The sequence below is a fragment of the Plectropomus leopardus genome, chromosome 17, assembly GCF_008729295.1.
Source record: "Plectropomus leopardus isolate mb chromosome 17, YSFRI_Pleo_2.0, whole genome shotgun sequence".
Taxonomy (NCBI): Eukaryota; Metazoa; Chordata; class Actinopteri; order Perciformes; family Serranidae; genus Plectropomus; species Plectropomus leopardus.
The window spans coordinates 1,475,913-1,489,383 of record NC_056479.1 but is presented as its reverse complement, the minus strand read 5'-3'; the positions used below and the strand labels follow the sequence as shown (position 1 = coordinate 1,489,383).

General features: G+C 39.4%; 1 protein-coding gene across 1 annotated transcript; it reads right to left on the bottom strand.

The window, feature by feature from the left end:
* tspan4b (tetraspanin 4b) lies at positions 1 to 13,471 on the bottom strand. The gene is made up of 8 exons (XM_042505075.1): positions 13,124 to 13,471; positions 8,783 to 8,852; positions 8,329 to 8,520; positions 7,821 to 7,895; positions 7,060 to 7,155; positions 5,384 to 5,497; positions 2,549 to 2,632; positions 1 to 509 (listed from the first exon to the last, which is right to left on the bottom strand). Exons 2-8 carry the CDS (start codon positions 8,849 to 8,851, stop codon positions 441 to 443), a joined length of 699 nt encoding a protein of 232 aa, XP_042361009.1. The 5' UTR covers position 8,852; positions 13,124 to 13,471; the 3' UTR covers positions 1 to 440.

Sequence of the window (13,471 nt, the reverse complement as noted above, 5' to 3'; positions counted from 1 at the left end):
AAATAATGAAATTATGATAGGTGACAACAGTTACATTCTTCTTTCAGTTCTACTGAGTAACACAATGCATCTCTTGTTGTTTTGTGAAAAAAATATGAACAAATTTCACTATTATGTTCTGTGACAAAAATTCTAGAATAAGCAACTCTGGAGACAAAATACTGTAAAATATGGAATGATAAATGGAATTTTAAAATAACATTTATACGGCTGGTATGCAGACAACCAGCCTCCTCAGTGTGTTTCCTGTCCCACCTGTGCCAATGGGGCAATCTTAAGGGAAACTTTTAACCCAGTGCCCCAGGGCATTTAAAAAGTACCCATTTCAGGTCTGGAGTCTGCAGTCTTTGAAAGTTATGATCAGGTGTTAGGTGTTAAAGATTCCAGAGGAGTTTGTGAGAGGCCTTCCTATCAGGAGCCAGAGAGCAGCTGGTCTGTAGTCAGTCCAAATGTTTCTCAGCACACAGAATCTGACAGTACATCAGCATGGAGAACACCAGGGCCAAGATCTGACAAGACAAGAGATCAAATACTATTACAACCTGCCAGAGACTAAAAACACATGATAAAACAGATAAAATCCATGTAAGTTTGATCCTGTTTGAAACACTGTTTTTTCCAAATTTTTACTTTTCAAGTTGAAAGAAATGTGGTTGACTTAGATTAAAGTGTTGGAGATATTTAGCCACTTTTACACTGCCTGTTCAAGACGGGAATATTGCGGCATTATGTTTATAAGGTATGATTGCAGGATGGGAGGACAGAGTGGTCTCACCTTTAAGCCAACATGGGAGGTAGTAACAGCGCCAAAACAGTGTAAGTATAAACAGCAAACTAGCAGGACAAGACCACCACCACCAGAAATTTATAAAGCAGCTAGCGACCAACTCAAAGAATAAGAGCAGCAGCCTGAAATGTCCATTTGAAATGAGCAAAGGACGAGATCACAACCAAATAACAGAAGGCGGGTTTCCATTAATCCCCAAATTGTGCAAACTGAAAATGTAAATAGAAAATACGCCTAATAGAATCATGTCCATATTAATAACTCCCAATATTGAAAAAAGTGTTTGTACTCGCATGAGCTAGTATTTCAGGCACTTTAACGAAGCCGTATTTGGCAGTATGGAACTGGCTCCCTCATGATGCAGCAGGAGCTACAAGAGCTGTTATTACATCACATAACTCTTCAAAAGCTGAGAGGATCATACGGAAGTTTTGAATCCACAATTCCTCTGTGAAACCGTGGACTATCAGCTCCCAGAAATCCCTCACACATGGCCGCTCCCATGTGTCATGACTCCGGTCGTGACTCCAGGTTTTCCTTATGTTCCTTTCCTGTCTCCCTTATGTTTCCACCTCCCCTGTGTGTCTGAGTGCTTTGGGTGTGGCTTTCCTTCACCTGGCTCCTGATTCTACCTACACTCCTGTCTTCAATCATCTCATCAGCAAGCAGTATAAAAACCCATGGACATCATTGTTTCATCAGACTCTGTGGTTGTTATGTCTCGGCCGCGCTGCAGTTTGTTAACAGAGTATTTTTTCCCTGTGCTTTTGAGCCTGTTTTTTGCCGATTTTATCTTGTGCTACAGATCTCCAGCTTCTGCTTCCATGCCATCTCCACATCTCCATCTGTATTTCCTCACACTGCTTTTCCCAAACCTGTCCCTGCCTCCTCTCAATTCCCCCAGCACTCTTCCCCAACATGGAACTGTATTCACTTGCCCAAGATAGTTCCCCAACACAGAACTATCTTCATAACTCATCTGTGCTCGAGCCTGCTCTTGGGTCCTACAAAAACACCAACACCTAACACTTGCCTTTCCATTACAGCTCCATAACACGCCTATGTGGCCTTGGATTGGAAATAATTTTGTAAAATATTACTTAAGGTTTGTGCAAATCTGTAATGGACACTTGCCTTGAGACGATAAATGATTACTACTGCCATGTTAATGCCATTGTTATTGTTTATGAAGCCCTGCCAATGCATATTTTTAAAATCACACGAGAGGCTGACGGTGTCATATTCAGTGTCATATCCTTCATGCCTCTTTTGATTCCGTGATGCTGGATACTATTTAAACTCACACATTGAGGCAGTAAGATGGCATATGTCATTTTGCTCTGTTTAAAAATACAAATGAGGCTTAAAAAAAGGACTTAGTGGCAGCCCTTCTGATTCTGATTCTGATTCTGATTCTAAAAAGGGCTAAAGGGTATTTTCAACTTGTAGCAATATGTTGTATTTCAGGGATTCATGCATATTACTGTATGTTAAAGTACATGATATTTTTAAAATAAATTCAGAAGTGCATCTCTGCTGTCCTGCTGCTCACACTGTGATGTGTATAGTGTTTTTAATAATCAGTGAAGTGCTTTACTCCTTTTAAATAGAATATTCAGCACACACCACCCTCAAAGAAAAAGTGTCTTTTTGTGTTTTTGTTTTTTATAATCTTCTGGAGTTTGAGGCTTTATGAGCCCAAAGAAATACAGAATGTTTCAACTGACAGCATAACAGCAAAAAAACACTGAAGAAAACTACCTGCACAACACCAATACACACTCCGAACACCAGGACTGAGGGGATGTTATCCAGCAGCCACTGCCTGGCCTTCTGATAACACGGCTGCAGAGGAAACACACACACACACAAACAGAGTTAGAGAGGAGGCAGCTCACACGGAAACAATCACATGTAGGAGAATAACATCAGTAAAGACGAGCTATAAGTGACAGGAAGAAATGATTCTAACTTATTTTAGACAGCAATTAAGCCTCAGTGTGGGACTTTGTATGTTACCGTCCCAGTTTATGATTTGCATGATAATGCTCAGAGTTATCAGACCAATAAAAACACCTCACTGTCTGTGCTGAGGTAGAGCGTCTCAGAAGCTGTGTAGATGATAACTTCTGTTTAGTATTACAGCTTTCATTATGTTTCATCATGTTCGTTTTGGCCATCATTCTTCTTATCATCACTGACACTGTGCTCAAGCTGATTGCTGAAAGAAAGACCTACAGTAAGGCAGTAAGCAGTAAAAGGATTCCCCAACATTATCAGAGAAAAGCTGATCCAGAATGAATCTGTATCATTCTTAAAGCTGTGGGGGCAATGCATGAAAGTAAAGTCTTAATAATAACAATAAAAATAAAACCCCATTTGCTGCCAGTTGGTCTAAATAGTCCCTAAGAGGTTTGACCTAAATGCTGCATCCAACATTTTTTTTAACTGCCTGGTTCTCTGAATCTGAATGTCTTCCAGATGAGATCTGATTCTCACACACGAAGAATGTAAGGAATGTTTCATTCTGCTCGACTTTTCCACAGCTCTGTGTGTACACTACTTTAACTTCTCAGTAACCAGTTTCCAAAGTGTTCCCTTTATCTGCACATTGCACAGCTCTGACTGACATGGCTGCACAGATCTAAGCTTGTTGTTGCTGTGCATCTCTCTCTCTCTCCCTCTCTCTCTTTCTGTCTCTCTCTATCTCTCTCTCTCTCCATGTGTCATTTTCGCATGTGGATTACTGTAATTTTATTATGTAGATATGTTGTGTAAAAATGACATCTATTGCATGTCTGCCCGTCCTGAAAAAGGGATCTTTCCGCAGTTGCCCCTTCTGAGGTTTCTGCCATTTGATTTGATTTTTTAAAACAGAGGGTGACATATGTTGCAAGGATTGTAAAGCACCCTAAGACAAATTAAGCTTTGAGGCTATATAAATAAAATTGAACTGAATTGAGCTACCAGTCATTTCCTGGCATGCTTTAGTGTTGATTCTTTTTACTACTCCTCAGGCAGCTTCTGGTCTAAATCAGGGCCGCATTAAAGTTACTTATAGAGACTTGCTCCTTGTTCAAGTTAATAATTACACTGAGTAGTCCTGTGTTCACCTTTGAAAAAATAAAAAAATCCATCTGCTCCTCTGCAAAACCAACAACAACACGGTGGCAGCTGACAGTTAAATATTCATAGAAGTATTGAACGCTCAAAGTCAAACCAATCAAGAAGATCTATGTAACAGGCCTGAGGCTCCTCTGAGATTCACTTAGGGGCTGTTTACATGGCAATGGGTCTTGAATGAAATGTTACATTTGTGTTGCAGTTTGATTTTTTTGTTCACACAACCACGGCATTTTCGGGTTCTGAAAATGCAAACTTGTTCCAGAGTATAATCTTTTGATTACGCTGTGTAAACTGGCAATGTATAGATCCAGTGCAAACAGTGATGTCCCAGCTACACTTCATGCAGGCGCGTGGTCTTCTTCTATAGTGTGTCATTACAAAGTTACACTGCCAACGACTGGCCTGGCATGCATACTTTGTTATTTTTGCGGATTTGTGTACACAATGGTCATTTTCACAATGTTATTATTATTTTCAAACACAAAGGAAAGACTTCTCCATATTTAGTAGGGCTGTGCTCGTCTAAACGTGGCCTCAGTCACTTGTCTTTTGAAAACTGAATCTGTTGACTTGTCAGCCATGCTGCTTTTATCACCAAATCAGCTCTGGTTTTTAAACTGGTTCCATTCAGGATTCTTGGAACCTTGGTGCTACTGAACGAACAATCCTGAGTTTGCATCAGTTTTGATCAGAACCATTGTAATCAAGGATGTATCATCAATAAAGGCTGTTGCACAATGGAAGTAAACAATAATTCACAGATTACCTGTGAGATTTGCTTTTACAAAAAAAAAACTAAAAAAGCATTGCCCAACTATTAAGGAGTGACTACATGCTCTTTTTTGTCTGAAGTCTGTCTTTCACACTTGACTTCTCCTTTGTTGCCCTCACCATCCTCTCTTTCAGACAGATGTGCAAAAGATGTTGTAAATAACAATTAAATGACAGTAATGACTAGACGGGGAGAGATGCACAGCAATAATGGTAACAATAAAATAATACATGATAGACATAAAATTAATAAATGCAATATATGATAGCAAGTAATGTTACATGCAAATATCATAGGTGTTGATAAGAGTCCCATGTGTACGTATGATTGTGTCAATTTATGCCTCTTACATGCATTGTGTCTTTTCAAAATACACTTCAGTACACATAAAGCCTCAACTGGACATACACTTCAGCTGTAAATAATTACCCCAGCCTTGCTTTGCAGCAGGACCTACTGGTAACTGAAAGATAATCCTCAGTGGAGTCAGCAGAGCAACTTGGCCACAAACACTGGAGGCAGTGTGCACTTACTGCTATGAGTCCTTGTGGCTTAGTTTTACTGACTCATTTGTTAAAAGTATTCAGACTCAGCATCACATCTGGAACACATTTAAATTTCATCTGAGAATCGGGCAAAATAAAAACAACATGTTGGTTGACTCTAAAGCCTCGCCTCTAACTGAGCAGCAAACCCACCTCGCTCCATCCGTCCACACACTGGTCCATCCCCACAGAGCAGCAGGACGACGGCAGCGTCCCATTCAGCACATCATACCAGTCTGTTTTATTTGTTACTCCACAGCACTTGAACTGGAAAAAGAGACAGTAAAATTAGAGTAAACAACACCTAAACAGTCACTACTGACTGCCCAGAGTGAAGAAACAACTCAGGGACACACTGACATCACTTTTTTTTTTACAATCCCGGTACTTCCCCCACCACCGACACCGACACCGACACAAGCTGTAAGATGAGAACATTTGTGACCTGGAGGCCATGTTGGAAATCTGAGCACCAGCCACAAGCCAGAGCAAACATTTTTATTTTACAGCTAAAAAATCATTAAAATTTTCATTAAAATCATTTGAGGAGAGAAATAGACTATACAGTAACAGAATTTGGGTTCCTATTTGATAAGTGCTGCCAAGTTTGACAATTTAACTGCAATTGATCAGTAGAGATTGGCATGACTAAGGGCTGCTATGATTGGTTGTTTTCCTGTAGCTGTGGTAGATTAGTGAGAGTCATTAGATGCACAAGGAGTGGGAGGACAAACATGATTTTTTGATGAGGTTATCTGTCATGAACTTTTGTATGAATACAATGACACTTTCCATGTGGACTTCTTTTGAAGAAACATTTTAAATAATAAGTATTGAAGCTTTATATAACATTATATAAAGCTGTGTTGAGTTGTGATTGGTCGGTCTTTTTGGTAAAAATGTTCAACAAAGGTCTGTTGGAAACTGCAAGATACTGTAATGATCGTATTCATTCCTTCATTTTCCGTAACTGCTTGTCCTCACAAGGGTTGCAGGGGAGCCAATCCCAGTTGTCATCGGGCAGAAGGCGGGTTACACTCTGGACAGGTCGCCAGGCTATCGCAGGGCCGACACATATAGACAGACAACCTTTCATGCTCACAGTCAAACCTAAGGGCAATTTAGAGTCACCAATAAACCTGACCTGCATGTCTTTGGATGTAATGATAGTAATTAAAGTAAATTAGAGGACGAAAGGGAAAATTAATGCTATCCTGACATTTGTGTGTGTGTGTGTGTGTGTGTGTGTGTGTGTGTGCGCGTGCGTGCATGTGCACAGCTACTCCATTGCTGCATAACCCAGTATTAAAGAAATTCTGGAATATGCAAATACCTAAGGATTGCAAAGTTATGTAGCTTGGAAATGTAAATGATTGTGTTATGGACTATGGTAGATATTAGACCAAGACATTATTGATCACAAACAAACAAGCAATAACAAGGAACTGGAAAAGACTGAACCCCCTGAACTACAGAAAACTGATTAGAAATTATGAGAGATTTATACCATGGAAAAAACACGACCTGCCAGCTCAGAATGGGAGGAAGTGTTTTTGATAGCAAATAGAGGAAATGGATGATCTAAGACACAGTGGAAAAAAAACTTTTGGACAATTACATGTATTTGTGCTTGTTTTTGTGTTGTTGTTTTTCCATCTCTCTGAAAAAAAATAAAGTGATAAACTAAAACATAATAAAAAAAAGTTGGCAACTACAGCATTAGAGGTGGAATGACTGTTACAACTTCCAGCTGCAGAGACATCATTAATTTTACTGAACACAGCCTGTCCTATATGCGTAAGACGACATACATTGCTTGCTGTGCTCACCATTTTCTGGACATTGTCCCAGGATTTTTTCAGTCCAGGTTCTGAATTATAAATCTTCATCCCTTCCTTTAATTCACCCTGTGCTTTGGAATCCAGCTGACAAAAACAGAAAGAAGGAAAGAAAGAAAGAAAGAAAGAAGGAAAGAAAGAAAGAAAGAAAGAAAGACACTCATTTATTTAAATGTTCCATCCATCCATGAGCTATACTTGCTCTTACTTTGCAGGATCTCTGGGGCTCCCAGCTAGGATGGGCAATCCATGAGGGTAACACTTTACAACAAGGTCAACAGTAAAAAAGCAGTTACCAAGGAACTAATGAGCAACTAATGAGCAACTAATGAGCGATTAACTAGTTAATGGTTCTTGAGTAACTCCCAATGCAATATCACACACTAGCTACTGATTATTCAATAAGAACTGAGCATCAAGTTATAATAAGTTGCTCATTAGTTGTCTCACTCATTTCAAAATTAACAACTCATTAGCTACTCTATGACATTTGATGGGTGGTTACTGAAGAACTGACCTTGAAATTGTAGTTAGCTTTCTCTGTTAGCTGTTTTCTAAATTACCTAATCATTCACTAATGATTAGCTACTGATTGATTTATCATGCTTTGGCGTATTTTATTCTCATTCTAATTTCATTCTCTTCATTTTTTATTTTATTAGACTGTTGCAAGTTGGTATGGTATGGTCAGTTAAAGAGTAAAGAGTTAAAAAAAATGCGGTGTGCATTGTGCTGGTAGCTGGTGAGCTCACCTTGTCATGGAAGACGTGTATGACCACCATCAGAGTCACCTCTGTCAGCACCAGGAGCAAAAGGATCACAAAGAACTGCACAGCAGAGAAGACAAGTTAGACACTGACATTATGTATGTTATCTCTCTGCAGATCTCATGCAGGGGACCTATCACCACCGCATCATGAAATACAAGATTACAGAAGAAAATTCTAGAAAAAACTGTGCTGAGATAATAAAAATTACGTCAACTTAGTATTGTATGAAATTTTAACTCAAATTTATGTGTTAATTGAACTAAAACAAAATTTAAGTTGTAGTAAGGTGATGAAATTGGCTTAATATTTTAACCCCTCCACCTCACATTTCATACTTCCATACTTCAAAACTTGTGTTTTGCTGTCAGTTATTAAATAAGCTCTACTTAAAAATGATTATAGAAGAAAAGCTCTCCCTCATTACTGTTGGCTATCATAAAGAAATTCTCCCCAAAATCCCCCCAGCCTCTCTGTGATGTGGACCTCTCACCATGAACAACAGGCAGCGCTGCTCTTTCAGGGCTCCGAGACAACCCAGGAAGCCCGTCACCATGGTAATACCACCGGCCACCAGCAGCAGATTGGCCGCTGAGAGGGACGGGAAGGACAGAGGAAGAGAGGAAAACTCTGCCTGCGTGAAGGACAGCCAGACTCCAACACCGAACAAACCACATCCTCCCAGCTTTACAGGAAATAGAATGAAACAAAATGCACTATTAGTAACAAAGCAGGGTCCTGAAAATGGTTTCTAGTGGAGAGTGAGACATTGTGACAGATGTAAATGATTGACTCGGCATGATGTGACTCAGCGTTAAATCATTTCCAAAGCATGCATGAGTCTCACTCTGCACAACTGTTTTATCTCAGAAACACTGAAGATTTCTTTGGAAAGTGTGACAGAGTAAAGACATACAACAGCAGCCTGGGACTGAGCAGATACTGACCCAGAAGATGAGGTTAAAGACAAACATCAAATATTTGACACAGCACAGACACCTCCGGGACACCGACATCCTGCAGAGGACAGAGGACAGAAAAGATCAGGAGAGAACCATGTTTAAACAAAGCTGCGTGACACCTCACACTCTGCCTGCTGACTGTATGTTTGTGCCTTCATGTGGCTTTCTGTGGTTAAACAGCATACTGAGGGATATATGTCTCTTTTATAACTCTGTTGTGGTGCGTTCGGGGTTTCTTTGGTGAGAGAGTTGGCGTGTGAGGGAAAATGTGGAGAATGTGTATCAAAATGTTTTTCAAGTCGATCCAATTTCTTTTGTGAGGCTCAAACTCACAGATTTGTCTCCTTACAGCTTTACAGTTGGAACACAAACAAAACCCTCTCATCTCTGTGTTCAGGGGCATGTCCAGTAAGTGGACACCCCTAAAATCTGATTGGCCAAACCATTATCCTAAACCAGGTTCTCAAACTTAATATTTAATGGTCCAAAACGATCAGTGATAAGCAAATTACTTTTATTAAACTTGCTTATAACATTCAAGTTTAAGGCAGTCGTAGACATAATAAAGTCACATACTACACCATCATACTTGGATAATAACATCCTTGGATAATAACATCCTGACTGCATTGTCGACATGACGTATACTGACAGAAGACGCCGCAGCCTCTTTCTCGTGCCCGCAGGGCACAACGTGAACGGCCAGTAGCTGTTAACTAACTTGCTTAACCACTGAACCTCAAGTTGCTCCCGATGCTGCATCATCGGAGTGTGCATGTGTGTGAATGGTTACTGAGCAGCAGGTGGCACATTCACACATGGGTAGCATCGGCCACCAGTGTGTGAATGTGTGTGTGAATGGGTGAATGTGACGTGAAGTGTAAGAGCGCTTTTAAGAATTGTCAAAAAGACTAGAAAAGTGCTATACAAGTACAGTCCTTAATACAGTCCTTAACAATGTGTGAATGGGTGAAGGTGACATGTAACCCAAACCCTGATTTTCAGTGGCCCCATTTGGAGACTGCATTAAATAATATGTGGGGACTGCTAGACTTAAGTTTTAACCAAAATTGACATTATTTTAATACTTTAGTGATCACTTCACATTGTAAATGCTGTTTTGATTATGTCCAGGACAGTTGTCATTAATAAATCTATCTTGTGCTGTGTTATGAAAGGCAGCTACAAGCTTTTTTGGCATTTCACTGTAGCACATTGTATTCAGAAATGTATTGTAGCTTTCAAGTTTTCCCCATTTTTCCTAATACAAAATATTGCCCACACAGGCTCATCTATTTAAATTTTGTCATTACTTCATACTTTGACTGTATTTTGAAAACTGAATTATGTAGCCTAATTTTGAAGATACAGTTTCTTTTTGTGGAGTGTGGAAATAAAGTAAAAATAAAGTATTGAAGCCATTTATGGTGCCACTGTGTTGAGTTGTGATTGGTCGGTGTTTTCGGTAAAAATGTTAAACACAGGTCTGTATGAAACTGTAATATACTATAATTATAGTTATTAAAGTAAATAAGAGGCAGGAAGGGCTAATTAATGCTATTCTGACATTCGTGTGTGTGTGTGTGTGTGTGTGTGTGTGACCAATTAAAAAAGTCTGGACACACCAGTGTTTGTGTTTCCACAGTGCGTGGGTCCGTGCTGTACGGTGGTGGAATGATACATTCTGGTGGTCACATGTTTGACTTTGTTGCCATGACACAACGTTCTGAAGTTTAGTTTCCTGTTCTTTTTGCACAGAATGAAGATTGTGGTTTTAGACCCCACATCTACCAGTGGAATCATGTCGGTAGGAGGTCACTATAGAAGGAGGAATAATTGCAGCATCTAACTCTCACAGTGTGTGCTCATGTGATGAGTATTTAACCCTAACCCTGGATCAAGGTCAGTTTTCTTGTGCTGCATTCAGACACACTGACTAGCATTTAAACCTGTAAAACCTGAGAAAAATGGTTTGATTTCTCTATAAAAAATACGGGAAAAAATATAATGAGGAACTTGGCAAGAATTATTCAGTCAACTGCAAGAACATTAGTTAAAGGTGACTGTTAATGGATTAGATTTTTTAAAAAAAAGAACAGATTTGATCAAAAACGAGGGAAAACGGTATTTAAAATTCTGTTCATTATATTTTTAAAATGATGTTACAAAAAAATGCATTTTTTAAAAATCTTGTATTTATGTAATTTTTATAATGCTTAACCAATGTCTTGTATACTTTTGGTCAATTTCTTGTTAAGCTGCTTGTCGGCGTCTTCTCGTAATTCTGAAAAAAAATCAAGCCAATTTAAAAGAGTTAAAACTATCACTTCTGCAGGGCTGTTTCCTGATGTTTTCAGAGGCCATTCGTAGTTAGTTTCACAGCATCAGCACGCAGTCACCTTTGTGTTGGTGTGTTTGTGAGCAGGGTGGTGGTACTCACACTGACCACACGGTCTGACACAGGAAGTCAAACTGCTGACAGGAAGGAAGCTCCCTCCTCTCCTCAGTAGACCTAATTATACTGCAGAAGGCATTTCCCATGACCACAGCAGACCTGTGACTCACAGGAGAGCTCCGAGCTTACAGACTGTTTCAAAGGTGCTGTGGTCATGTATGATGCATATGAACTGTAGGGATGTATTCACTGTATGAACTGTCTGTATTTCTTTCAAAAACATGGGAAGAATATAGGGGGGTGACAAAAAAACAGGGAAATGACCTGGAATAGATAATAATTTTGAAACATTATTTAAAATTTGTAATTATGACCATTTTCCCTATCTTTTATCTTTTTCCACAGACATTTTTTCCAAATTTTTGAAAAATAGTTTTCTAAATCTACTGATTTCTTGCACTTTGTTGATCGTTTCTTACTAAGTTACTACTAAGTTCTTACCAAGTTTGCATGTTTTTGAAAGAAATTGCACCAAGTATCTCAGGGTTCAAAGGTTTAAATAACTGAGTACAGTATCTAAAAGCAGCACAAGAGGAGTGATGTCGCACCAGGTTTGAAAGACTTAAATATGGGGGAACTTTGATTTTTGTTCTTGTCATGTTAGTGTAGGTTTCTACCAGCTGGGGCAGCTGTGGCTCATTGGTAGAGCAGGTCATACTTGGGTTGTTGGTGGTTCAGTCTTTGGCTGCTCCAGGCACATGTTGAAGTACTTTTGGACATGATACTAAACCCCAAATTGCTCATGATGCCACGCCATTAGAGTGTGAGTGCATATGAATAGTTACCAAGTTGCAGGTGGCACCTTGAACAGTAGCCTCTGCCACCAGTGTATGAATGTGTGTGTGAATGGGTGAATGTGACATGAAGTGTGAAAGCGCTTTGACTGGTTAATAAGACTAGAAAAGCGCTGTACAAGTACAATACAGTCATTAACAACAGCAACCCTCACACATCACAGTGTTTGATGAGATGTGCTATGTTAAATGTTAGTAGTACTTTGGGGCATGAAATGTTTAGTGGTCGACGTCGGCTACACGTAAGCAGGTTTTAAAGATTCAGGGGCACAGCTTCCAGGAAAACGTCCCCTTTCCAGAGCCTATGGTAGAAACATACTCCCCCCCAGCAACCCGTGGCTATTTTTTAAAATCCCACCAGCACTACTCTTTTGATCACTGCTGTAATGTAACAAAATAATAACACTTTGTTACAGTACTTTAGTATTTTTTGGCAGTATCTGTACTTGACTTGAGTTTTTACTTTTCTGTCACTTTCATTTTTACTTCACTTCACTTCCTTAGTATAATGTATACTATTACTCCACTATACGTATTAGAGTGAAAGTGTTTTCACACTTTCCAATCTATTTTGGCTTGTGGCCCCCAGGTTGCCCCTTACTAAGTATTCCTAAAAATTCTTACTGTTTTTTTAATTACCAGCATTTACTTGTATTTTCATAGTTAGATTTAACATCTTAAAATGACTTTTGATGCTTAGGAAGAGTAAATATCAGATACTTCAAGACTTTTACTCAAGTAATATTCTAATAGGTGACTTTCACTTCTACCAAAGTCATTTTCTCATATCTGTACTTTTACTACGTATGGCTTCCAGGTTCTTCATCCGTCGCTGTATTTGACTCATGTTTTGGATCTGGCTCTCAACAGTCTGTCTGATGAGATCTTCAGATGCTTTGCACAGTGGAAATATAGTTCCATCCTGATGCATCTAAACTAAACATCAACATTAACACAGGGTGAAATATGCAGCCTGGTCATTTAAACATGCTTTTGCACATGGTACTTTATCAAAGTAGAGTTTCTGCTGTCCAGATTTAATATCTGTGTATTTACATCTGTAGCTCAAGACTTTACCTGAAGATGAGTTTGGGTTCTCTCAGATCTTGTCTTTGTCACACTTCTCTCGGGAACTTCGGCTCCTTCAGCTCTGGTTTTAATCTTAGTTTTCCTTTTCGTTTCTCCTTTGGATTGGTCCTTGAACGGGCCAGGCTTTTCCCTTTCTTTTCTTCCTCTGTATTGTTCCTCACTAGTAGATTGTGTCCGCCTGCTCTCCCCAGCTAACTTGTCCTCCTCCAAGATTCTGAACTTTATATTGAATGTATGTAATTTTCCATCTGGAAGGTTGTACCCCCTATCTTCTTTCCTTTTGTTAACAAAAATGCGTCTCTCTCTCTCTCTCTCTCTCTCTCTCTCTCTCTCTCT

Excerpts from the sequence above, each read along its gene's own strand:
- tspan4b (XM_042505075.1), bottom strand. The coding sequence starts at position 8,851 with ATGTCGGTGTCCCGGAGGTGTCTGTGCTGTGTCAAATATTTGATGTTT. Across the intron at positions 5,498-7,059 it reads GGGACAATGTCCAGAAAATG|TTCAAGTGCTGTGGAGTAAC; the intron begins GTGAGCACAGCA and ends CTCTTTTTCCAG. Across the intron at positions 510-2,548 it reads TGTGTATTGGTGTTGTGCAG|ATCTTGGCCCTGGTGTTCTC; the intron begins GTAGTTTTCTTC and ends TTGTCTTGTCAG.